The sequence below is a fragment of the Saimiri boliviensis genome, chromosome 7, assembly GCF_048565385.1.
Source record: "Saimiri boliviensis isolate mSaiBol1 chromosome 7, mSaiBol1.pri, whole genome shotgun sequence".
Classification (NCBI taxonomy): Eukaryota; Metazoa; Chordata; class Mammalia; order Primates; family Cebidae; genus Saimiri; species Saimiri boliviensis.
This window is the reverse complement of record NC_133455.1, coordinates 63,562,717-63,588,078: the sequence shown is the minus strand read 5'-3', so window position 1 is coordinate 63,588,078 and position 25,362 is coordinate 63,562,717. Positions and strand designations below refer to the sequence as shown.

Sequence of the window (25,362 nt, the reverse complement as noted above, 5' to 3'; positions counted from 1 at the left end):
TGGGTTTCTCTATCACTAAGTACTCACCAACTAACCAATTTTGGTAGTCTATCAGATGTGAAGTGACATCTCTCTGATGTTTTGACTTACATTTATTTAATTTCTAATGAGTTTGAGCATCTCTTCATGTGTTCTTTAGTTATGTGAGTTTCCTTTTCTGTAAATACTGCTTCTTATCCTTTGCCTTTTTCTATTAGATTTTTCTCTATTGTTGTTTTGTGTTCCTCGTATATTTTAGATTTAATTTCTTGTGAGATGTGTTGATACAGGCATGCAATATGAAATAATCACATCATGGAGAATGAGGTATCCATCCCTTCAAGCAATTATCCTTTGAGTTATAAACAATCTAATTACACTCTTTAAGTTATCTGAAAATTTACAGTAAAGTTATTGTTGAACACAGTCACCCCGTTGTAGTATCAAATAGTAGATCTTATTCATTCTCTTTCTTTTTAGAGTTAACCCATTAATCATCCCCACCTCCCCACCAGCCCTGCACTACCCTTCCCAGCCTTTGGTAGAAATCCTTCTACTCTCTATGTTCATGAGTTCAATTGTTTTGATTTTTAGATCCCACAAATAAATGAGAACATGCAATGTTTATTTTTTTTGTGCCTGGCTTATTTCACTCTACATAATGATCTCCAGTTCCATCCATGCTGTTGCAAATGACTGGATCACACTCCTCTGAATGGGTGAATAGACTCCATTGTGCATATGTGGCAGAACAGTCTTGATTATCATAACTGTGTAGCAATTCTTGGAACTGGATGCCAATCTTCCAATTTTGTTCTTTTTTCTCAGAATTGTTTTGGCTGTCCTAGTACTTTTGCCTTCACATATTCACCAGTTTCTTTCTTTCTTTCTTTCTTTTTTTTTTTCCAGCCCTGGCCTTTTCTTTCTTTCTTTCTTTTTTTTTTTGAGATGGAGTTCTGCTCTTGTTACCCAGACTGGAGTGCAATGGCGCGATCTTGGCTCACTGCAACCTCCGCCTCCTGGGTTCAGGCAATTCTCCTGCCTCAGCCTCCTGAGTAGCTGGGACTACAGGCACGCGCCACCATGCCCAGCTGATTTTTTGCATTTTTTTAGTAGAGACGGGGTTTCACCATGTTGACCAGGATGGTCTCGATCTCTTGACCTCGTGATCCACCCGCCTCGGCCTCCCAAAGTGCTGGGATTACAGGCGTGAGCCACCGCGCCTGGCCTTTTCTTTCTTTCTTTCTTTCTTTCTTTCTCTCTTTCTCTCTTTCTCTCTTTCTTTCTCTCTTTCTTTTTAAAAAGAAAGAGAGAAAGAAAAAAAAGAATTAAAAAATAAAGGAGAGGAACAAAGAGGAAGAGGAAGAGGGAGAGAGAACGGGAGTGTTGCTTTATTGCCCAGGCTAGAATGCAGTCTAAAAATGGGTATTGAAAACCTCTTTTGTGCCAATAATTGTGCTTAATAATGGAGACAGGAAAAAAAATGAGAGAAGAAAATAACAAACAAGCAGCCAACCAATATTTCATTTAAACCCGTGAGTAGGTATGATGTGATACTGAGAAGAGTGTATATTTTGTGTATTTGAAGTGGAGAGTTCTATAAATGTTTATTAAGTTTACTTGTTCTGGATCTGAGTTCAAATCCTGGATATCCTTGTTAATTTTCTGTCTCATTTATCTGTCTAATATTGATGTTAAAGTCTCCCACTATTATTGTGTGGGAGTCTAAGTCTCTTTATAAGTCTTATGTATCTGGGTGTTGCTGTATTGGGTGTGTATATGTTTAGGATCTTTAGCTCTTCTTGTTGCATTGATCCTTTTATCATTATGTAATGTCCTTCTTTGCCTCTTTTGATCTTTGTTGCTTTAAAGTCTGTTTTATCAGAGGTGAGAATTGCAACTCCTGCTTTTTATTTATTTATTTAATTTTGCTCTCCATTTGGTTGGTAAATTTTTCTCCATCCCTTTGTTTTGAGTCTTTGTGTGTCCTTGAATGTGAGATGGGTCTGGATGCAGCATACCAATGGGTTTTGGCTGTGTCTTTTGATTGGGAGATTTAGTCGATTTAAATTTAGGATTAATAATAATATATGTGAATTTAATGCTGCCATTTGATGTTAGCTGGCTGTTTTACCCATTAGTTGATGTAAATTCTTCATTATGTTGATGCTTTTTACTTTTTGGTATATTTTTGGAAAGGCTGATGCTGGTTGTTCCTTTCTATGTGTAGTGGTTCTTTCAGAAGCTCTTGTAAAGCAGGCTGGTGGTGATGAAATCTCTGAGTACTTGCTTGTTCACAAAAGATTTTATTTTTCCTTCACTTGTGAAGCTTAGTTTGTCTGGATATGAAATTCTGGGTTGAAAGTTCTTTTCTTTAAGGATGTTGAATGTTGGCCCCCACTCTCTTCTGGCTTGCAGGGTTTCTGCTGAGAGATCTGCTGTGAGTCTGATAGACTTCCCTTTGTGGGTAACCTGACCTTTCTCTCTGGCTGCCCTTAATATTTTCTCCTTCATTTCAACCCTGGTGAATCTGACGATTATGTGCCTTGAGGATGATCTTCTTGAGGAATATCTTTGTGGTGTTCTCTGTATTACCTGGAGTTGAATATTATTGTCCTGCCTTGCTAGGTTGGGAAAGTTTTTCTGAACAATATCCTGAAGAGTATTTTCCAGCTTGGATTAATTCTCTTCGTCACATTCAGGTACACCTATCAAACATAGACTAGGTCTTTTCACATAGTCCCGTATTTCTTGAACACTTTGCTCATTCCTTTTTATCCTTTTTTCTCTAATCTTGTCTTCTCGTTTTATTTCATTAAGTTGGTCTTCGAACTCTGATATCCTTTCTTCTGCTTGATCAATTCAGCTGTTAAAACTTGTGCATACTTCACGAAGTTCTTGTGTTGTGTTTTTCAGCTCCATCAATTCACTTATATTCCTCTCTAAATTGTCTACTCTCATTAGCATTTTTTCAAACCTTTTTTCAAAGTTTTTAGTTTCTTTGCATTGGGTTAGAACAAGTTCTTTCAACTCACAGAAGTTTCTTATCATCCACCATTTGAAGCCTACTTCTGTTAATAGAACACACTTGTTCTCCATCAGGCCTTGTTTCATTTCTGATGAGAAACTGTGATCCCCTGTTGAGGGAGAGGCATTCTGATTTTGGTTATTCTCAGCCTTTTTAGGCTGGTTTCTTCCCTTCGTTATAAATTTATTCGTCTGTCGTCTTTGTAATTACTAACTTTCTAATTAGGTTTCTGAGTGGACGTCCAACTTGTTGATTCCCAGCGCCGGAATCTGAGCAACCCACTGCCCCGGCCAAAACAGCAGGCGTTAATATTGATGATGCTTTTCTGCCCGGGGAATCTCCGGTCTGGCTTCCTTCTTGAGTCCGTCCTTCAATCAGCTGAATGGGCGACTCTGCCTTCCCGGACCTCCAAACGTCGGCCAAAAGGGGACCCAGTCCTGTTTACTCTGCACCAAGAACTGCCGCGTTGAGGCGCCAGCAAAACTGCCCCACAGGCCACAAGAGTCACGCTGGCAACCCATTGGGGCTCCTCTGCTGGGAATCTCCTGGTCCGTGAGCAACAAAAATTCGTCTGAAAGTGTGGCGTCCTCTCATTCTCTGCGCTTTCACTGGGAACTACAATCCCGAGCTGCTAGTGATCAGCCATCTCGGATCTCTCTCCTCCATATTCACCAGCTTCTTCAAGGTAAGATTTTCAATCTATTTTCCTGGCTACAGTGGGATTGCACCAGTACCTTCAGAGCTGGGGTTTTGGTAAATTTCCTGCTTCTGGTTAAGCCTTTTGTTTTGTAGTGGAGATAAGAGAACTGGGTCTGGGAGGATTTAACAGTGGCTGCTGCTGTTCCTCTACCCCAGCTAGGAGTATGGGGAGAGCTTTTCTTGAGAGCCACATGGAGCTCCTGGAGGAAAAGACTGCAAAAAACTGGGAAACCCTCTATGATTGTGACCCCCAGGTACTTCAAAGTCTCACACTATCATGCACTCAGTAACCAGCGATTTATCAAAATTTCCGGTTTAATCTTCCTACTTGTTTATATGACACCCAGTAGTTTCTGTCCTAGGTAAGCAAATGCTCAGGTTATGTGTCGCCTTGCAGGAACTTGCCTCTCCACGTTGATTTCTTTGTGACCATCAGCCCTGTGACCTCAGTACTCCTATGGTCCAAGAAAAGTTGCTGATTTTCAGTTTGTTCAGCATTTTTTAAAATTTAAATAAGAGTGGGAGTAACATCTTTCTAACCCTCCACTTTTTTTTTTTTTTTTTTTTGAGACGGAGTCTCACTCTGTCACCCAGCCTGGAGTTCAGTGGCATGATTTCGGCTCACTACAACCTCCATCTTCCAGGCTTAAGGGATTCTCCTGCCTTAAATGTAACTTTTGAAACTCTGTTTCTATATGTGTATATATATATATATACACACACACACACATACATACATACATACATATATACATATATATGTATATATACACATATACATATATATGTATATATACACATATACACGTATATATACACATATGTGTATATATATACACACACATACGTATATATGTATACATATGTATATGTGTGTGTGTGTATATGTATATATATATATATATATATATATATATATATATATATGGTAGTTGCTTTGGTCCATGTCTGTCTCCTTCAGCATTTTTAATGGGGTTGTTCTGATTATCCCTCTTGATTTTTCTCTCTCATTGCCTCTTTGTACTATTGTTTTCATTTGTCATTGTGGCAAAAGACTGGCTATTTCAATTCTTTGAGTGCTAACAGTCTCACGAGAGAAGGGAGTCTCCACCCAGAATCTCTGCCTGCGGTGTAGCAGCAGGCAGGGTGCAGTCCCACTTCCAGGCACCCACTTCTGCACTCATCTTCCTCTGCTTTCCCATCCTTAACATAGGGAAACTTTCTCTGTTTTACTTCTTCCTTAGATGCTTGGGAGTCAGCTAGAGAGGTGCATTTATGTGGACAATACCAACCTTTCACCTATATGTCCATCACCTGAGTGCTAGTGTTCCCAGAACATCCATGTTCAGCCCCTGGAGAGAAAGGCTCACTCATGCTGCTGCAGCTGCTGCTGCTGTGGAAGGGACTCCCATGGGGCCTGGGCTGTACCACTCCCACCTCCCTGATTGCTCTAGCTGCAGCTTAGCTCAGGAAAGTCGCAAAAAAAAGTTTGGACTTGGGATTAGAGAGTATGGTGGGAAATGTTTATGTTAATGATAGAAAATATTAGATATATTAATGGTCAATCATGCGGCATCTTCAGTTGATTTTGCATATCATTAGCCTAACCCATTAAATGCTAACTGTATTATTTAACAGAAAAATCTATTATTTTCACTTCTAAGTTTTATGAGACTGCATTCAAGTCCTTGAGTACTTATGATTTATTTGTCTTCCAGATAAAAATTTCCTCAAACCCAGATATCTTCTAACGTCCCCTTTCTCAAAGCCCCCAGTAAGCTCTTTGGTTATGGGCTTAGGGCAAGTAATACTAGCTCATTTAGACTTCACTGCAGTCTGATGATCAACCTATCATTTCTCCCCTTGGCTCATGAGAAACCCTCCCTGACAGCTTTCGGGGCCTCCTTGCTGACCCCACACTTGCTACTCAGCCGCTACTAAACTGCAGACTTTCCTGAGGGTGAGAGATTTTTGGACTAATGATATGATGGCAGTTAGACAGGATTCCATGGATAAAGAAGACTCCAAAGACCCAAAACGACATTGGATACAAATCTATAATTTGCAGGAAAAATGATACAGTGCAGCAACAGCATTAAAGTAAGGATATGCATCACAGCCAAAGGCTGCCCCCCAGCAAGGAGTCCTGAAGGGAGCTCCGGTCTTCCCCCTACAGGGTCATACAGCATGTGCTCTCTCTCTCGATTAGAAACCACCAATGTAAGGCCAGGCCCGGTGGCTCACGCCTGTAATCCAAGCCCTTTGGAGGCCAAAGTGGGCAGATCACCTGAGGTCAGGAGTTCATGACCAGCGTGACCAACATGGTGAAACCTCGTCTTTCAAAAAAAAAAAAAAAAAGAAACCACCAATGTGTATGTAAAACACAAACACATCAGAACCAGGAGCTCAGACATACCTGAGTATGTATGACACGTTCTTCCCTTGATCCAGTCTAGTGAACTAATGGCTGCCCCATGAACTGTCCCTGCAAAGGTAGCAGCCAGCCGAAGATCCAGGGAAAGCCCAGATATTCCCTTAGGAGCTGGCAATCATTCTTTCCTATTCAGCGGTGTTCAAGGACAGGAACACTGCACCTTGATCTAAAACTCTCAGAAGCCATTTCAGCAAGGACTCAAAGGGAAGCTGCTTTTAACACTATAAAATGTCTTACTTATCTCACTGAACAAACCCCTATTTTCATGCTTCTTTTTGCCCTCCCTCCGTTATCATCAGCTTGCCCCACTTGAAATTTCTTTTTTTTTTTTTGCAAATTGATAACTCTTTTTTTCTTTTTTGAGACAGAGTTTTGCTCTGCGCCAGCCTGCAGTGCAGTGGCGTGATCTCGGCTCACTGCAACTTCCATCTCCTGGGTTCAAGCAATACTCCTGCCTCAGCCTCCCGAGTGGCTGGGACTACAGGCTCACACCACCAAACCTAGCTAATTTTGTTTGTATTTTTAGTAGAGATGGGGTTTCACCATGTTGGCCACGATGGTCTTGATCTCTTGACGTCATGATCCACCCGCCTTGGCCTTCCAAAGTGTTGGGATTACAGGCTTGAGCCACTGTGCCTGGCTGATAACAACTCTTTATTAGGAAAAAACATATACGTAATAAACATCTTTACAACCAAAAAGTAAGTTTTGCCATAAAAAGGTGGCACATATGTATAATGGGTGAGAAATAACAAAAACTTGCCACGTAAGGCCTGTAAGAAAATTCCAACAATGAACAAGAACGTATTTTTCAATGGCCCATTAATTACAGAACAATTAAACAACTACATCAAAATTAAAATTGCTTACGTAGTAGAAATACATTTCAGCTTACTTAAATGTCTTTTTAGTAGTAATTAGTCTCATTGGTATGTCCAGGTGTCCTCGTGGTTGCCCAGGTTCCTTTGGTTGGAGCGCCATCTCCTGGCCAGAGAGAGTGACGCTCAACCAAAGAAGATCCTTGGGCTTCCTTTTCTTTGCTAAGGTTGAATACAGACACTGTGGAACTGAATTTTAGTGGACCTGCCACCGGATTGAAATTTTCTGCCAATCCATATTACTAGCTCCTGAGGTTTCAGTTTTATAATTTTCAGATTCCACTGGGAAGTTTTATTATCAGCAAGTGATTTCAAAACGTGCTACTTCAAACTAAGGGCGACTAGGCAAGCACATGCCATCAATGATACATTTTCATCCCCTTTATCAGAACCCCACCTTTTCTATATATATAATGCCTTAGTTACAGTTTTAGTTAAAAATGAGTTGGGGAGACAGATTTCTAATCCCATATATGATGCCGAGTGGCTGAACTAATGGCAGCAGTTAGGCAGAGTGCTGTGGCTAAATCCAAAACACTTAATTTAATTTCCTTGAATTGCAAAGTCCAAAAACACTTTTAGTCCCTCACAGCACCCCAAATAATGATGCTTACCAATCTATGGTTACTTCTGGAAAAGGATACAGCACAACAGTAACATAAAGGAAGGATAAAAGTCACAGCCAAAGGCTGACTCACATAAGGTGCCCAGAGAGAACCCAGGATGAGCTAAAGCTATGCCAGGAAATGCTTCATGCTCACTTCAGGAATCAGCAACAGGGTATCGAGCTCATCTAACTGTAAGAGCAAGGTCTTCTCTATCGTCTCCCCCCATTGTTTGGTGAATTTTAGCCTCCGCTCTAAAAGGAAAAGACACACTGATGAGATCAGCTAATTGCATAAATATAAATGCTCTATACAGTGAATGAAGACCATGTGAGACATGAAGTTTCTAGAGCCACAGAGCCTCCTTGCAACCTTTTGCACCAGAGATCTGGCCACCAAGCTGCAAACACAGTGAAGTTCTTGGGAATTTCGTACGAGTCTGAGTTCTGCCTCAGGATGTTGATTGCTTCTGCAGTTCTTTAAGCTGTTTATGTCTTCTGTGGCCACAAGTTGGAAATCTTTCTCCTTCTTCTCATCAACTCTTATCTATAATTTTCTCTCCCACAGATCCATGGCACTGTGTTCTTATTAAACACATGGCTTTTAGTGTATTCACCAAAGTAAATTAAAAATAATGATAGATTCGTGACACCGATTTTACTAAATGCAAAGCCCAAGGTGAACGTTTTAGAATGAGAAAAATGAATCAATATGTTCATAACAAATCTTTATTAAGATGATAATTTAATAATTTGCTTTGTCTCTAAGAGGGATTAAAGTTAACTGTCCTCTCTGTAATGGCTTTGTGACATTCTCTCATGGACTTCTTTTTTTTTTTTTTTGAGACGGAGTTTCGCTCTTGTTGCCCAGGTTGGAGTGCAACGGTGCCATTTCGGCTCACCGCAACCTCCGCCTCCTGGCTTCAAGCAATTCTCCTGTCTCAGCCTCTTGAGTAGCTGGGATTACAGGCATCTGCCACCACACCCGGCTAATTTTGTATTTTTTAGTAGAGATGGGGTTTCTCCATGTTGGTCAGGCTGGTCTCAAACTCCCGACCTCACGTGATCCGCCCGCCTTGGCCTCCCGAAGTGCTGGGATTACAGGCATGAGCCACTGCGCATGGCTCTCTCATGCACTTCTAATTTATAGCTTGCGGTATCAGACACTGAGGGTAGTCAGGCATACTCCTTACTGCTATAAACTTATCCAGTGTTGTGTTGTATGCAGCGGGACCCAAATTTTCCATAATCTTTTTTATTTTATTTTATTTTATTTTATTTTATTTTATTTAAAGACAGTGTCTTGCTCTGTTGCCCAGGCTGGAGTGCAGTGGTACAATCTCAGCTCACTGCAGCCTCGACCTCCTGCACTCAAGCGATCCTCCTGCCTTAGCCTTCCAGGTAGCTGGGATTACAGGTGCATACCACCATGTCCAGCTAATTTTTTATTTTTTTTTTTGAGACAGGGTTTCACCATGTTGGCCAGGCTAGTCTCGAACTCCTGAGCTGTTGTTCCTGGGCCAACGATGCTTGGTTTTTAATTCAACATTCAGTATATTGCAAATATTTTTCCAAAGTTCTTTTCAGAGCTACCTTCACTTCCTTATTTTTCAGGCTATAGATGAGGGGATTCAGCATGGGAGTGACTATAGTATACTGTACAGAGAAGATCAACTCCATGTGGGAATCTGAATTTGGCATGAGGTGGCGGAGCAAGCCTGAGGCATAGTAGAGGGTCACTGCAGTGAGATGAGCAGAGCAGGTGGAGAAGGCCTTGCTTCTGCCTGAGGTAGAGCTGATGCTTAGGATGGTAGAGATAATGCGGGTGTAGGATAAGAAGACCAAAAGGAAGGTTCCCAGCCCATGCAGGAGAGTGGAGCAGAGCAAGGCGATGAGGTTTCTGGAGGTATCAGAACATGACAGAGAGAGGAGAGACGGCATCTCACAGCTGTAGTGGTGAATGATTTTGGCTTCACAAAAGACCATGTTTACAGCTAAAAGGACATTGATGAGTGCATCCAGAAAGCCCAGTCCCCACGAGCCCCACACAAGGTGCATACACAGCTGTTTACCCATGATCTGTCCATAAAGCAGTGGGCAGCAGATGGCAGCATAGCGGTCATAAGCCATCCCTGAGAGAAGGCAGGCCTCGGTCCCTGCAGTGACAAACACAAAGAACACCTGAGCCAGGCAGCCCTCTACGGAAATGGTTTTCCTCTGTGACAGGAGGTTCTCCAGCATCTTGGGCACAATGGTCGAAGAGAAGCAAAGATCAACAAAAGCGAGGTGACTCAGGAAGAAGTACATGGGCGTCTGGAGACGAGAGTCAGCCCTGATCACCAGCAGCAGCGTCAGGTTCCCGATCACGGTCAGGAGGTAAATCCCCAGGATAGGCACAAAGAGCAGAGCCTGGACGTGGGGATCGGCAGACAGCCCGAGGAGGAGGAACTCGGTGATGGTGCTGTGGTTCCCCAAGGCCATTGACAGAGACTGCTTCCTTGAAATAATACGGAAAACCATAGCAGCCAAGTCAAGTATACTCCAGACAGCTTTCTCACGGTACCAATTCTCTTTTCTTATCAGTCACGTGGAACATAAAGATGATTGAGGTGTAGTCTTTGCTCTTTAAATAGCCCACTGAAGAACATGGATGTGAAAAAGAAATTGCAGCAGTGTAATTAATATGAAGAGAACTCAAATTTTAATTTATACAGTGGTCAGTAACGATAATACATTGAAGAAGTTTGGACAAAGTTTTAAAGAAAGCATATGATTGACCTAGGAAAATAAATATCAAAGAGACAATTAATTGGCACAAACAATGTGTTCAAAAGCTCAGGACTGAGGAGAAATCAAGTCATGTTCAGTAAAACGTGGGTAGTTCTGAAAAGCTGATGCTTACAGTGCAATTGTGCCACACAGATCACTGACTAAGTGTACTCCCATGTCAGACTACATTCACATTCCAGCTGTGCTGTTAATTAGCAATATGACTTGTACAAGATACATAAAGCTCTGTACTTCAATTTCTTAGTATATAAAATGCATATAATAGTACTATGTAAGGCTTTAAGGAATAAATATGATATTATATGTAAAGTGCTTCAAACTACCTACTCCTAACTGTTCATGGACATTTGTTATTATTAAAATTATTTCTTAAAGTTGTAAGTCTAGATGAAACTCAGATAAATTCTCTGATAGGGTGAAGCACTATCAAAAATCAAAGTTGTTTCTGCTAATGCTGCTGTTGTTATTCTTACTTTGTGCCTCTATTAAGAGAGGTGTAAGAAAATCATACTGAAATCATTACTGGTAGAAGCCCACTCCTGCTCATTACCTCAATTAGAAGAAAAATAGGAGGTGTGGAATTATTTTGGAGTGGAGGCTGTTTTTTTTTTTCTTTTAAAGGGTAAACCACTTTGCAGTTACTGTGGATAATGTCGTTCAGAAAGGAGGGCATGTAATTCCTCCTGATAGGTATTGCTACTAGACACCAGACATGACAAGTGGGAGAGAAGCTGGTTGGGACCCATGTACACACCTAGGGGGATCTTCGATAGACTTGCTAGGGAAGATGTGTATCCCAGGAATGCCTGGAATCTCTGGACAAGTAAGCAAGAGGAAGACTTGAAAGGATTTCATGATACAAGAATACTTGAGTGGGTATATAGGTTGTAGCAACAACCAACTGTGCACTACTGCATATTCTGGACCACTCTCTCAGACAACAGGAAAAAAGTTGGGAATTCATCTTGTAGGACTGCAGTGTTAGACTCTGAGCATCTAGTGTCTGCTGGTAATCCTTACCTTATATGGGGAAGTCCCGACCCACTATTCTCTGATCATACTCCGAAGGCTGTTTAAAACCAGAGTGGAACGTTCATTCTTCTGTGTCTCTTGTACACATATTTAGATTAGCTTTGTGACTTTCATCCTGAGACCTTGTCCCCAGTCTTCATATCCCAGATTTCTCTCTTATGGCCAGAGGGTATTCTCCCTCATGGCCCTCAAGTATGTATTTCATGAGTCTTCAGGTATGGATTACAACAATGCTCTATTTCCTTGAACACTGAATGTTTACCCATAACTGCCAGCTTTGGCCTTACATCCTAAGTCTGACCTTGGGTCGGACTCATGATGTCCCTGTCAGTTTCCTGGTCCTGGCTATTCCTGAAGAGTTCGAAGCCCAGCCAAGGGGGACATCTGAATCTTTACTAATTAAATCTTTATCTAGAAACTCAGCCTCAAAATTCTTCCCATACCCCAAATACAGATTACCTATACATCCCGTCCAGCAAGGCAATCTTCTCTTCAACTTGGCTGCAGGATTTTTATTTAGATGAATCTGCTAAAAATAACAATGAACTGGAGAAGACTACTTTTAAAATCTTGTATCATGGTTGGGTTTATAAAATCCTATTGATGATAAAATGCTTTAGTGAGGTTAAATAGCCGTAGGGCAGGTCTTTTTCTGAAAGGTTCGAAAATGCCCTTTAGTTGTTCTGTTTCTGAAACCAATGTCTCATTTCTACGCAGCATAGTTTGGTTTAACCAATCTGCAGAGCACCTATATTAAGGCTGCTGGTTCAGGTGATTGCCTTTGTTGGACAGACAACAGCTTTTATGCTCGATAGTCACAATATGAAGTCAGATTTAGTAAGAAAGAACTTTAATAACATTGACTGTCATAAAGACCAATGGGGATCTCCTAGGTGTGGCCTTTGAAACATGTAGGTTGATGCAATGGCCTATAATCATTAAATCCAAATCCTTAGAACCTAGTGGGAGTTGAAAGTGGTATTTGGCTGGTTCCCCAAGCAGGAAAGAAACAGTTTACAACTGACACTCTAAGGCCTAGTGTCTCTGGGACTTTTCAGGTAAAATCACCTCCAGGCAAATTTGTTGTGAAAAATGATTTTTTGATCAAACAGTAAAAAGAAAAAAGTTCACAAGCTCACAAACATTTATTTGCATAAAGTTTATTGAGATAAATTTCCTCTGATGGATCCATTTTGATGGCTACACAGGAACCTGTTACAGTTTGATTGGTCAGACTAGGGATATTTAGGGAAGCATTGGTTTAATAGTTTATTTTAGAGTCATAAGTAGTAACAGACTGTAGTATAAATGACTATTTGTATTTATTTATTTACAATGAGGTATAACGTTTTCATTCAAACTAGACTGTCTTGCAAAAGATTATTTCCTACTGTCCCCTGCCAATTTATTTATTTATTTATTTTTGGGAGAGGGTCTTACTCCCATTGCCCAGGCTGGAGTGCAGTGGTGCAAACACGGCTCACTGCAGCCTTGATTTCTGGGCTCCGGTGATTCTCCCACCTAAGCCTCCTGAGTAGCTGGGAGTGCAGGCATGTGCCAGCGCACACAGCTAATTTTTCGTGTTTTTAGTAGAGACAGAGTTTTGCCACATTGTCCAGGCTGGTCTCAAACTCCTGGACTCAAGATACACACCCATCTCGACCTCCCAAAGTGCTGGGATTACAGGCGTGAGCCACTGCACTTGGCTCAACTTACTAAGCAAAACAGATACAACTTAAGGATATTTAGAATAATCAATCAGTTTTTAAAACATTGGCTTTCCTTGCTGATAAATATAGAATTTAAAGCTTTTAGTTTTTATTTATCTTTTGATTAGAAAATTTATTCATAGATATATCTAAGAATTTATACATGTATGTATGTGTATATTTAAGAGTTCCTTGAAATATGATATGACTTGTATATAAATATACAAAATGTATATATATATATATATAATGTCTATCCCCATATATAACAATGTATGCATACCTCTGATTATGTGTATATGTGTGTATGTTGCAGTATGAATAATGTATATTGAAAGTGTTATAGTGTGTTTTGCTTTAATAAACCCTGATGAACAATTGTAATAACAATTGTTATTACAATTGTATCTACTCTTTTGTGGGTTATTTTTTAAAACAGGAGATTAATTAATTGGACTGAATAAAATAAAAATTAAGTTATTTCTGTTCATTGACAGACAACATTAAGACAGTGAAAAAGCAAACCAAAGATTGAGTGAAGATAAATATAGTACATGTGTATGATGGTGGTATGTGTAGAAGATGAAAAGAAGTACTACAAATAAACAAATTTCAAATAACAAGTTTAAAATAGGAAAAACAGTAAAACGCTTCTTTCACAAAAGAGGATTTCCAAATAGCCAATAAGCAAATTAATACAGATGAACATTATTAGGAGGTGTGATTTGAACCATAATTAGAGACTGTTATACACAGGTCAGAGTCTGAGGTTGCTTATTTTAAATTATTATTAAACTGCTCATATATATTTTTACTCTTTATAACAAAAATATTTGAGAAGAATAAAAGAAAAAAGTAATACATTACTATTACTGCAATAATAAAAATATGTAGAAAAGTAGGGTTAAATTAAAAATAGATCAACTGGCTAATTTTTGTATTTTTGGTAGAGGCGGGATTTCATCATGTTGGCCAGGCTGGTCTCAAACTGACCTCAGGTGATCCACCTGCCTCAGCCTCCCAAAGTGCTGGGATTACAGGCTACCTCCTAGGCTGCAGTGAGCCACAATTGCACCCCTGCACTCCAGCCTGGGCAACATAGCAAGAATGCTAACTCTAAAATAAATAAATAAATGTCCTTTTTGCTGATAGAAAATTTCTCTTATGATACATTTATGCAGTCATAACACAAATTCTGCATAGAAACATACTTTCTTGACCAGGCACAGTGGCTCACGCCTGTAATCCCACCACTTTGAGAGGCCAAGGTGGGTGGATCACTAGGTCAAGAGATGGAGACTATCCTGATCAACATGGTTAAACCCCGTCTCTACTAAAAATACAAAAATTAGCTAGGCGTGGTGTTGCACGTGTGTAGTCCCAGCTACTTGGGAGGCTGAGGCAGGATAATCGCTTGAGCCCAGGAGGTAGAGGTTGCAGTGAGCCGAGATCATGCTGCATCAAGAGCAAATCTACGTCTCAAAAAAAAAAAAAAAAAAAAAAACAAAAAAGAAACATACTGTTTCTTGTAATACCTTGGTATATAGTTCTCCTTTGTGTAACTTGTTAATTTCAGATTGTTATTATTAACCACTTGTTCCAGAGGCATTTTCTCCTAGACGTCATATTCTAAAAAGTGCTTATCAACAAGCAGACATTGATATATATTAAGAATGGTTTTTAAAGTAATTTGTTCCTTTTAAGCTATTTTTATTCATATTTAGTTGTATTTTATTTGATAGGACCTTATCAATTATAGCGACTACCATGTATCTGTTTCTGTGTAACGAGGTATTACTCTGTTGACAGTGGAATTAGAATGTTTATATCAAAATTTTGTACAATTGATCATTAAACAACACAGGAGTTAGGAGTGCCAGCCCACCACACAGTCAAAGATCCATGAATAACTTTTTTTTTTGAGACAGGGTCTTGTTCTTGCCCAAGCTGGAGTGCAGTGGCAGGATCTCGGCTCACAGCAACCTCCGCCTCCCAGGTTCCAGCGATTCTCCTGCCTCAGCCTCCTGAGTAGTTGGGATTACAGGTGCCCACCACTACACCTGGCTAATGTTTGTCTTTTTAGTGGAAATGGGTTTCACCATGTTGCCAGGCTAATCTCGAACACCTGACCTCAGGTGATCTGCCTGCCTCGGCCTCCCAAAGTGTTAGGATTACAGGTGTGAGCCACTGTGCCCAGCCACTGTGAATAACTTATGACGGTGCAAAAACTTTACCAATAGCCTACTGTTGACCAGAAGCATTACCAATAACTAAACAGTTGACTAACATATATTCTGTATGTTACATGTATTATATATACTGTATTCTTACAATGAAGTAAGCTGGAGAAAAGAAAATGTATTAAGAAAATCATAAGGAAAAAAAATATATTTACAAGTCACTAAGTGGAAGTGGACCATTCCAAAGGTCTTCAGCCTCGTAGTCTTCAGGTTGAGTAGGCTAAGGAGGAGGAGAAAGAGGAGGGGTTGGTCTGGCTTTCTCAGGCATGGCAGGAATGGACCCACATAGTTCAAACCTGTGTTGTTCTAGGGTCAACTGCAGGTCCATTTAATTTAATTTTCTCTATTTAAAATGTAATAATCACTAGATTCTACAATACTAGCAAGGTTCTTCATTTTCCAATAAAAAATATGTGAAAATTATCAAATGTCCACAAATAGAGGAATGCTGTTTTATTCTACCTGACTTTCAGGATTTCTTTAATTCAGGCATGGAAAGGAACATTTGGGGAACAAGTCTGTGGCAGAGTTGAATGTTGCACTTTCCCACAGAATGAGGACATCGTAGACTCCCTGTCTTCTTTCTAGATTTCCTGTACACATGGGAATGTAGGTGTGATGTGGTGGTTAATGATAACAGTTCTGTTCTAACATCTATTAATAAGTCCAGGGAAAAGGCAACTGGCCACGATTGTTGGCGACAGCTTTTAAAATACAGACATTTTTACATCTGTTTCTCTGTGAGCCCTATTATAAAATCGAGCACAACAGGATAAGTACAAATCAATGTCCTTTATGATATTCTGCATTTTGACTATAACCGTCATCCACTCTGCACAATTGTGTCTAGCTTTGCCTGCTGAGTTTTATAAGAATTTTTCCATAGTAAATATTTTATTATCACTAATAACAAATGAAATAAAATTTTACAGTAATTAACATCATTTCATACTTTTCAAACTAGTATCATATTTTTTCTTTTATTTTAATTTTTATTTATTTATATTTTTTTAAGAGACCAGGTCTCTCTATGTTGCCCAGGCTGGAGGGCAGTGGCTATTCACAGGCATGATCCCACTACTGATTAGCATGGGAGTTTTGACCTGCTCTGTTTCCTACCTTGGCCAGTTTACACCTCCTTAGGCAACCTGGTGGTCCCCTGCTCCTGGGAGGTCACCACATTGATGCTGAACTCAGTGCGGACACCTGATCCACACAGCGCACTACAGCCCAGAACTCCTGGACCCAAGCGATCCTCCAGCCTCAGCCTCCTGAGTAGCTGGGACTACAGGCCCACACCACTGCACCCAGAAGTACCATATTTTTTAAGGCAGTGGTATTTAATGCAGGGTAGAAACAGTCATTTACCTCAGTTCTGGTATCATAGTAAACTGGCCAACCCTTCTGGAAAGCAATCTGTCAATGTGTGACAGGAATCTTACCAATATTTTTACCTATTAACCCAGTGGTTGCATTTCAGGTATGATTTCAAATACCAAATAAATGATCATTGTTACATTTTTATAATTTACTTCCTTACATTGTTTAGAATAGTGAAGTTGGACTTTCACGCTTATAAATAACATTATATTTTGAAACAGAAGGCAGTCTTGCTCTGTAGCCAAGGCTGGAGTGCAGTGGCACGGTCTCAGTTCACAGCAACCTCTGTCTCCCAGGTTCAAGAGATTCTCATGCTTCAGTCTCTCGAGTAGCTAGGATTACAGGCATGCACCACCAAGCCTGGCTATTTTTTTTTTTTTTTAAATATTTTTAGTGGAGATGGGGTTTCACCATGTTGGCCAGGGTGGTCTCGAACTCCTGACATCAGGTGATCCACCCCCCCTTGGCCTCCCAAAGTGTTGGGATTACAGGCATGAGCCACCGCACCTGGCCTAACACTTTTCATACTATATTGCCTTTCAAAACAAGTGAGCTAGCCAGCACTAACCAAAAAGGTTTAGCGTTTTCCTCACCCTGAGTAATGTGACTATAAATTTATTTGGCTTTCAGCTTCACAGCAATGTGGTCCACTATTTTTAAAATAAGTTTTATACTCTAGAACAGTTTTAGGCTTACAGCAAAATTGAGCTGAAACTGTATAAAGTTTCTGTGTACCTCTGCCCCTAAACATGCACAGTCTCTCCAACTATCAATATTCCACACTAGAGTGGTCCATTTGTTATAATTAATGAACCTACATTAATACATTATCACCCAAGGTCTATAGTTTACATGAAAGTTCGCTCTTGGTGTACATTCTATGGGTTTTGACAAATGTATAATGACATGTATCTGCCATTATAACATCATACAAAATGTCACTGCCCTAAAAATCCTCTGTGCTCTGCCTACTCATCCCTCCCACCCCACAATCCCTGGCAACCACTGATCTTTTCACTGTCTCTGTAGTTTTGTCTTTCCTAGAGTGTCACATAGTTGGAACCATCCTGTATGAAGCCTTTTCAGAGTAGCTTCTTTTGCTTGGTAATATGCATTTAAGCTTCCTTCCTGTGTTTTTATGTCTTGATCGCTCATGTTTTTTTAGTGTTGGGGCTGAGTAATATTCTGGGGTCTGGATGTACAACTGTTTACCTATTCCCCTACTGAAGGACATCTTGTTTGCTTCCAATTTTTGGCAACTGTGAATAAAGTGGCCGTAAACATCCATGTGCAAGATTTTGTGTGGATATACATTTTTGACTCATTTGAGTAAATATCAAAATGATTATTTGGTAAGGGTATGTTTACTTTTTTAAGAAACTGCCAAACTATCTTCCAAAGTGACCATCCTCACCAGCGATGAATGAGAATTTCTGTTGCTCCACGTCCTCACAAGAATTTGGTGGTGTCAGTATTTTGGATTTTGGCTATTCTAATAGGTGTGTAGTGGCATCTCATTATTGTTTTAATTTGCAATTACCTAATTACCTTTATATGGAGGCATCTTTTTTTTTTTTTTTTTTTAAATATAGAGTCTTGTTTGTCACCCAGGTTGGAGTGCAGTGGAACAGTCTCGGCTCACTGCAACCTCTACCTCCCAGGCTCAAGTGATTCTCCTGCCTCAGCCTCCTGAGTAGCTGGGGTTACATGCACCCACCACCACACCCATCTGATTTTGTATTATTATTAGAGACAGTGTTTCACCATGTTGGCCAGGTTGGTGTCAAACTCCTGACCTCAGGTGATCCGCTCACCTTGGCCTCCCAAAGTGCTGGGATTACAGGTGTGAGCCACTGTGCTCAGCCTTTTTAGATGATTATTTTCCATCTGTATATATTTTTTACTGAGGTGTCTGTCCTTTTGCCCACGTTTAAATGGTATTGTTCATTTTCTTATTGTTCTTTGTATATTTTGGATAATAGTCCTTTATGGACTATGTCTTTTGCAAATATTTTCTCCCAGTCTGCGGTTTGTCTTCTCATTCTCTTGACAGAATTTTTCTCAAAGGAGAAGGTTTGAATTTTAATGAAGTCTAGCTTATCAATGATTAATTCCATGGATCTTGCCTTTGATGTTGCATCTAAAAAGTGATCTCCGCACCCCAAATCATTTAGATTTTCTCCTGTGTTATATTCTAGTTTTATAGTTTTGTGTTTAACATTTAGGCATTTGATTCATTTTTAGGTTAATGTGAAGTCTATGTCTAGATTCATTTCCTTGCATGTAGATGTTCAGTTGCTCCAAAATCATTTGTTGAAAAGACTATGTTTTCTCCATTGCATTGCCTTTGCTCCTTTGTCAAAGACCAGTTGACCATATTTGTGTGGACTTATGTCTGGGCTATATATGTATTCTATTCCATTAATTTATTTGTCTGTTTGTCCAATACCACACTATCTGGATATTTAAAGCTTTATAGTAAGTCTTGAAGTCAGGTACTGTTAGTCCTCTGATACATTTTTCTCCCTCAATATTGTTGGTTATCCTGGTTATCTTGGGTATTTTGCATCTACATATAAACTAGACAGTCAGTTTGTTGATAGTCACAAAATAACTTACTGGGATTTGGTTGGGATTGCATCGAATCTATAGATTCAATCTATAAATCAATCAGTAGACAAAGGTTGAATCTATAGATCAATTTGAGAAGACTGACTTCTTGACAATATTGAATCTTTCTATTCATGAACATGGTATATCTCTCCATTTACAGTTCAATGTCTTTCACCAGTTTTGTAGTTTTGTTTGTATAGATCTTGTACACAGTGTGCTAGATTTATACCTAAGTATCTCTTTTTTTGGGGCACTAGTGTAAGAGGTATTGTGTTTTTAATTTGAAATTCAATTTTTACATTGATGATATATAGGAAAGTGATTGATTTTTGTATATTAATCTTGCATCCTGCAACCTTGCAATAATTGCTGGTTAGTTCCAGGAGTCTTTACGTCAATATTCTGGATTTTTTACATAGATGATTGCATCATCTGTGAACAAAGACAGTTTTATTTTCTCCATGTACATATATATATATATATATATATATATATATATATATATATATGGAGTAAGTTACACCGTAACTTACTGCATTAGGACTTCCAGAATGTTGTGGAAAAGGAGTGGTGAGAAGGCACTATGCATTTTAAATATTGCTAATCATTTCATAAATCTACAAATTTAGCTGCTTTTCTGTCTTTTCCATAGCTTTCTCCTGTTATTTTAGCACTTTCCATAGGGCCTCACATACAGATCAGTGAATTTCCTATTCCTTTGTCTGGATGTACCATATGTTTATTTACCAACATTGAATTCATGGCCAACTACACTATAACTTTTGCCGAATCAGACCTATCTAACATAGGTATTTTCTTTGTAAGTCTCATCACAGGCTTCTTATACTTAGAAATACTAGACAGCACTTCAGCACTATGCTTGGGACCATTTTAAACAGTGAAATCACCAACAAAAAACATAAAAGCACAAAAAAAGTGTTGCTAAATAGCTGCAAAAAACATACTTGTTTACAATATGAGAATTGAAACAGGAAGGCAGAGCTTTGTCTTGTTCAACCTCAGTTGGGAATGTACACTTTGGGTGACTCAAATTTTTCACTACTCTCTGAATGTCTTTGAATGACCACAAAGTATCATGAGTATTGATTTTGGGGTTACAAATTAATTTTAGAAAATAGGTGATTCACAAGTAAGCATTTGAAATAGTACTTAACCTCATTAGTCATTAGAAAAATATATTACATACTCCAGAGTGGCTAAAAATTAAAAAGACTCACAATACCAAGTACTGATGAAGATGTGTAGTAACTGGATCTCTCATTTATTGGTAGGAATGTAAAAAATGGTATATCCAATTTGGAAAATAATTGGACAGTTTCTTTTTCTTTTCTTTTTCTTTTTTTTTTTGAGTCAATCTCATTCTTGTTGCCCAGGATGGAGTGCAATGGCATGATCTTGGCTCACTGCAACCTCTGTCTCCCAGTTCAAGTGATTCTCCTTTCTCAGCCTCCCAAGTAGCTGGGATTACAGGCATGCGCCACCACACCTGGCTAATTTTGTATTTTTAGTACAGACTGGGTTTCACCACGTTGATCTCGAACTCCTGACCTCAGGTAATCCACCCTCCTCAGCCTCCCAAAGTTCTGGGATTATAGGTGTGAGCCACTGCACCTGGCCTGTCAGTTTCTTATAAAGTTACCCTTGTCATATTATCCACTGCACACCTGTGCATAAAGTTCATGTCATCTTTATTTATAGTCAAAGCCTGTGGGGAAAACACCAAATATCTATTAACTCTTGAATAAAAATCTGGTGGTATATGTATATAAGGTAACACATTCAGCATTAAAAAGAAGGAAACCACTCAGACATGGAAGAATAAGGATGAATTGCCAAAGCATTATGTTAAGGAAAGAAGATAAAAATACCACAGGCAGTATGATTTAACTTATCTGAACTTCTAGAAAATGCAAAACTACAGTGACCTAAATCAGATCCATGGTCACCAAGGAGGACAGGAGGCTTGGCAGGCTGGGAACAGAGACTGATGGTGAGGGTATATGAAGGAACTTAGTTGAATGGAAATCATTCTGTATGTTGATTTTGGTGGTGATTACATGGCTGCCTAGATTTGCCAAAGCTCATCAAATTGTATGCTTAAAATGAGTTGATTTTTTTATTTTTATTTTTTATTTATTTATTTATTTTATTTTTCTTTTTATTGCATTTTAGGTTTTGGGGTACATGTGAAGAACATGCAAGATTGTTGCATAGGTACACACATGGCAGTGTGGTTTTCTGCCTTCCGTCCCCTCGCCTGTATCTGTCATTTCTCCGCATGCTATCTCTTCCCACCTCCCCACCCCCCGTCCCTCCCCCATTTCCCCCCAACGGACCCCAGTGTGTAGTGCTCCCCAATGTAAATTATTAAATAAAGATGTTAAAAAGATAATAAACTTTAATGTACACGGATGTAAAATGTATGACATAAATAGAAAAAAACAATGGGAGTGGAAAAATAGAAGTATATTGTTTTAAGGTTTTTATATTTTACCTTATGAGATGGTATCATACTATTTGAAAGTTGAATTCAAAAAGGAGGTAAGTTAAAGTTATAAGTAGATAAGTTAAAATTCATATTATAAACTGAGAAAGTACTAAAAAAACCTAGAATTTGTAGCTAAGAATCCAGTAGTGGAAATAAAATGAAGGGCTAAAATATATTCAGTTAGCCCAAAACAAGGTAGGAAAACAGGCAAAAAAAGAATAAATTACAAAATGGAAAAAGAGAAAATCGCATGATGGTCATTTTATATCCAACTACTGATGTGTACATTATACATAAGTGGTCTAAAAACTCCAACTGAAGGTAGAAATTACAGAGTAAATAAAAAAGCAAGACTCAAATGTAAGTTTTAAATACAAATATGATTTAAATATAAAACACATAGATTAAAAGGATAGAAAAATACATATCACCCAAAGCTCTAATCATAAGCGAGAGGAGTTCTGTTAAGGGGAAAAGAGTCAAAGTGGTGAGAAATGGGAGAAATGATGGCATGTATAGATGATACTGAAATAATTGGAACAACAAAAAAGAAAAAGTGATGTGAGGGAAAAAGGGGAGAATTGTGGGAGCAATGCTCTTGAGAAGGCTTGATCCTTTATGGACCTAGCACACAAGGAGAGGACGTCCGCAGAGACAGGAGCATGGAGAGTGCATCCAAGTAGACAAGCGGGCCACCTTCACGCTTTCCTACATATCATCCTGTCCTCTCCAATGCTTAGACCTCCACTTATTTTTTCTCTTCCCTTTTTTGATATTGTGTTGTCTAGAACATTCAGAACTATGTTGAAATATAGCAATGCTATTAGAAATCAGTCTTTTCTCTTAATGACATTTTGAATGTGTTACTTCTGATATACTGATTCCCTTGTCACTGTCATTGACACTTAAGGAAACAGGTGGAAAGCTACTTTTTTCAGGCTTATTCTAGGCTAATCAACTTGGGATTGCAGACAGGTGAGCTAGGCAATAAGGATGTGCACCAAGGGCACACTTCTATACACACTCTAAAGCAGGAAGCCTCCCATGCCAATTCGGTCTTATGCTGAGTATTGATTTATAAAACCCGCTCTCCTCCATTGTCCTGGCTCCTTCAAAGTCCTACTTTTCCCATGGGTCTTCTCCCCAAAAGTCCTTAATACTCTCTAGGGGCTACTTTCTTTTCCCTTAAAATTTAGGAAGTAAAACTCATGAAGATCCTCCCCACCTCTTAGCCCAGGAATGATGGCATGGTAACAAAAGCAAATAAGTATAATTGACTAGGTGGTTGAAAAGCTCCTAAATCTTTGCTTTGCAGTGCAAATTCATCTAACTAACAATGTGTTTGAAGTCTCTGCTCTGATGTCTTATAGACTCTCAAACATATTTCCAAAGTAAACTTTTGTTTTCATCTCCAAAGTCTCTTCCTCTCAGTCGTCTCAGTTGCTAGTAATGTGTTGCTTCCTTTCACCCAGTTGCTCCAGTTGGTGCCCTGGATCACCATCGATGATCCTGTGACATTAGTGCTCTCTTACTTAATGCCATTCATACTGGAGATATTGTGGCAGTTGTTATTTCTTTATCTCTTTATCTCTATGTTTTTTAAGCTCCATGTCTGACTCACAATAGACAATATTTTCTTTGTAAATGAATGAAGTTCCTCAATATCATTTATCTATCTATCTATCTATCTATCTATCTATCTATCTATCTATCTATCTATTTATTTTTGAGACAGAGTCTTGCTCTGTTGCTCAGGCTGGAGTGCAATGGCATGATCTCAGCTCACTACAAACCTGACCTCCTGGGTTCAAGCAATTCTCCTGCCTCAGCCTCCCAAGTAGCTGGGACTACAGGTGCCCACCACCAAGCCTAACTAATTTTTGTATTTTTAGTAGATATGGGGTTTCAGTATATGGGTCAGGCTGGCCTCAAGCTCCTGACTCAGGTGATCCACCTGCCTCAGCCCCCCAAAGTGCTGGGATCCACAGTGCCCAGCCTTAATATCATTTATTAATGAGCCCTTCCAATCCTTCTTGATTAGGAATTTTTGGCTATCACAGGCTGAAACATGCCTGGATCATGAATTGCATTTCTAGTCTACTAGTTAACTCTGCCTTTTAATATAATAGAATATAATTTCAGTGGCCGCAACTTTGAGAATTAAAAATTTGAAGGTAACTCCATTAATACTTGAAGGTAACTCCATTAATACCTTGATTTGTTTTTGGACATTTTGTCTTATGCTTCTGGATGAATTTTGTTACCCATTTGTATAAAATATCTTGCTGAGATTTTACATTTAAGTGTTTTTAGAAATGGAAAACACTGGGTTGGATGAGGTGGCTCATGCCTGTAATCCCAGCACTTTGGGAGGCCGAGGCGGGCAGATTGCCTGAAGTCAGGAGTTCCAGACCAGTCTGGCCAACACACCATGAAAGTTAAAATCAAGACAGAGACTGGGTGAAAATATTTGCCATACATAGATGGGTGTATATATACACAAACATATATAAACCCATACATACTGATATATTCATATGTATAAATCATGTATGCAATAATATTTAGAATATATAAAAAGCTTCTAAGTAAAGCACCAAGCCAGATTCCCTGTCTAATCCAACATCAAGTATTTATTTATTGGGAATTGACTGTGCCAGCCACTGTGTAAGACACTGGAAATACAACAGTGATACAACACAGACAATAAAACAAGTAAATAAATAAACAAGGTATAAATTGTGCCAAGAGCAGGGGAGAAAATAAAGGGGCAGTACAATAGAACAGAAGTCCTAAGCTGCTGGCCTGGGACCCAGATGTAGCCTGATGACTTGCTCAGCTTGCAGAGAGCTTTTTACAAAAAAATTTAGACCAACATCTAAAAATCCAGACATTTTATGTAAAACCAACATTTCTGACTTCCCTTTAAAAATTAGATTTGGGGGGCCAGGTGGGGTGGGTCACACCTGTAATCCAAGCACTTTGGGAGACTGAGGTGGGTGGATGATGAGGTCAGGAGTTTGAGACCAGCCTGGCCAATATGGCGAAACCCCATCTCCACTAAAAATACAAAAATTAGTTGGGCATGCTGGCAGGCACCTGTAATTCCAGCTACTCAGGAGGCCGAGGCAGGAGAATCACTTGAACCTGGGAGTCGGATGCTGCAGTGAGCTGAGATCGTGCCACTGCATTCCAGCCTGGGTGACAGGGGCAAAACTCTGATTCAAAAATAAATAAATAAAATAAAATAAAGAAATGGAAAACACTGACAACACTTTTAATACTATTGAGCTAGCATGAAAATTGAGGGCACACTTGTCTGGTTTTTGTTTTCAATATAATCCAATAATTATGGTGCTCCTTTTTAGGTAATTTAATTTTTAAAGTGTTAAATAATTATAATTTGTATTTTAACAAATGCCAAGTCAACATCTGTAAGGTGAAGATTTTAAAAAAGTTACCTTTTT

The 25,362-nt window shown here is 39.2% G+C and overlaps 1 protein-coding gene and 1 long non-coding RNA gene across 2 annotated transcripts in view; one reads left to right on the top strand and one right to left on the bottom strand.

Annotated features, from left to right (window-relative positions):
• The first annotated feature begins 1,301 nt into the window (after positions 1 to 1,301).
• Positions 1,302 to 25,362, top strand: part of LOC141585107 (uncharacterized) — a 116,116-nt gene continuing 92,055 nt past the window's right edge. Inside the window, exon 1 of the long non-coding RNA XR_012518422.1 lies at positions 1,302 to 3,692. This is a non-coding gene — a long non-coding RNA (uncharacterized LOC141585107). The remainder of the gene's footprint in view (positions 3,693 to 25,362) is intronic.
• On the bottom strand, positions 9,165 to 10,103 carry OR8S1 (olfactory receptor family 8 subfamily S member 1). The gene has a single exon (XM_003927887.3). It carries the CDS (start codon positions 10,101 to 10,103, stop codon positions 9,165 to 9,167), a length of 939 nt encoding a protein of 312 aa, XP_003927936.1.

What these genes read in the sequence shown, in the direction of transcription:
- OR8S1 (XM_003927887.3), bottom strand. Translation starts at nt 10,103, where the DNA reads ATGGCCTTGGGGAACCACAGCACCATCACCGAGTTCCTCCTCCTCGGG.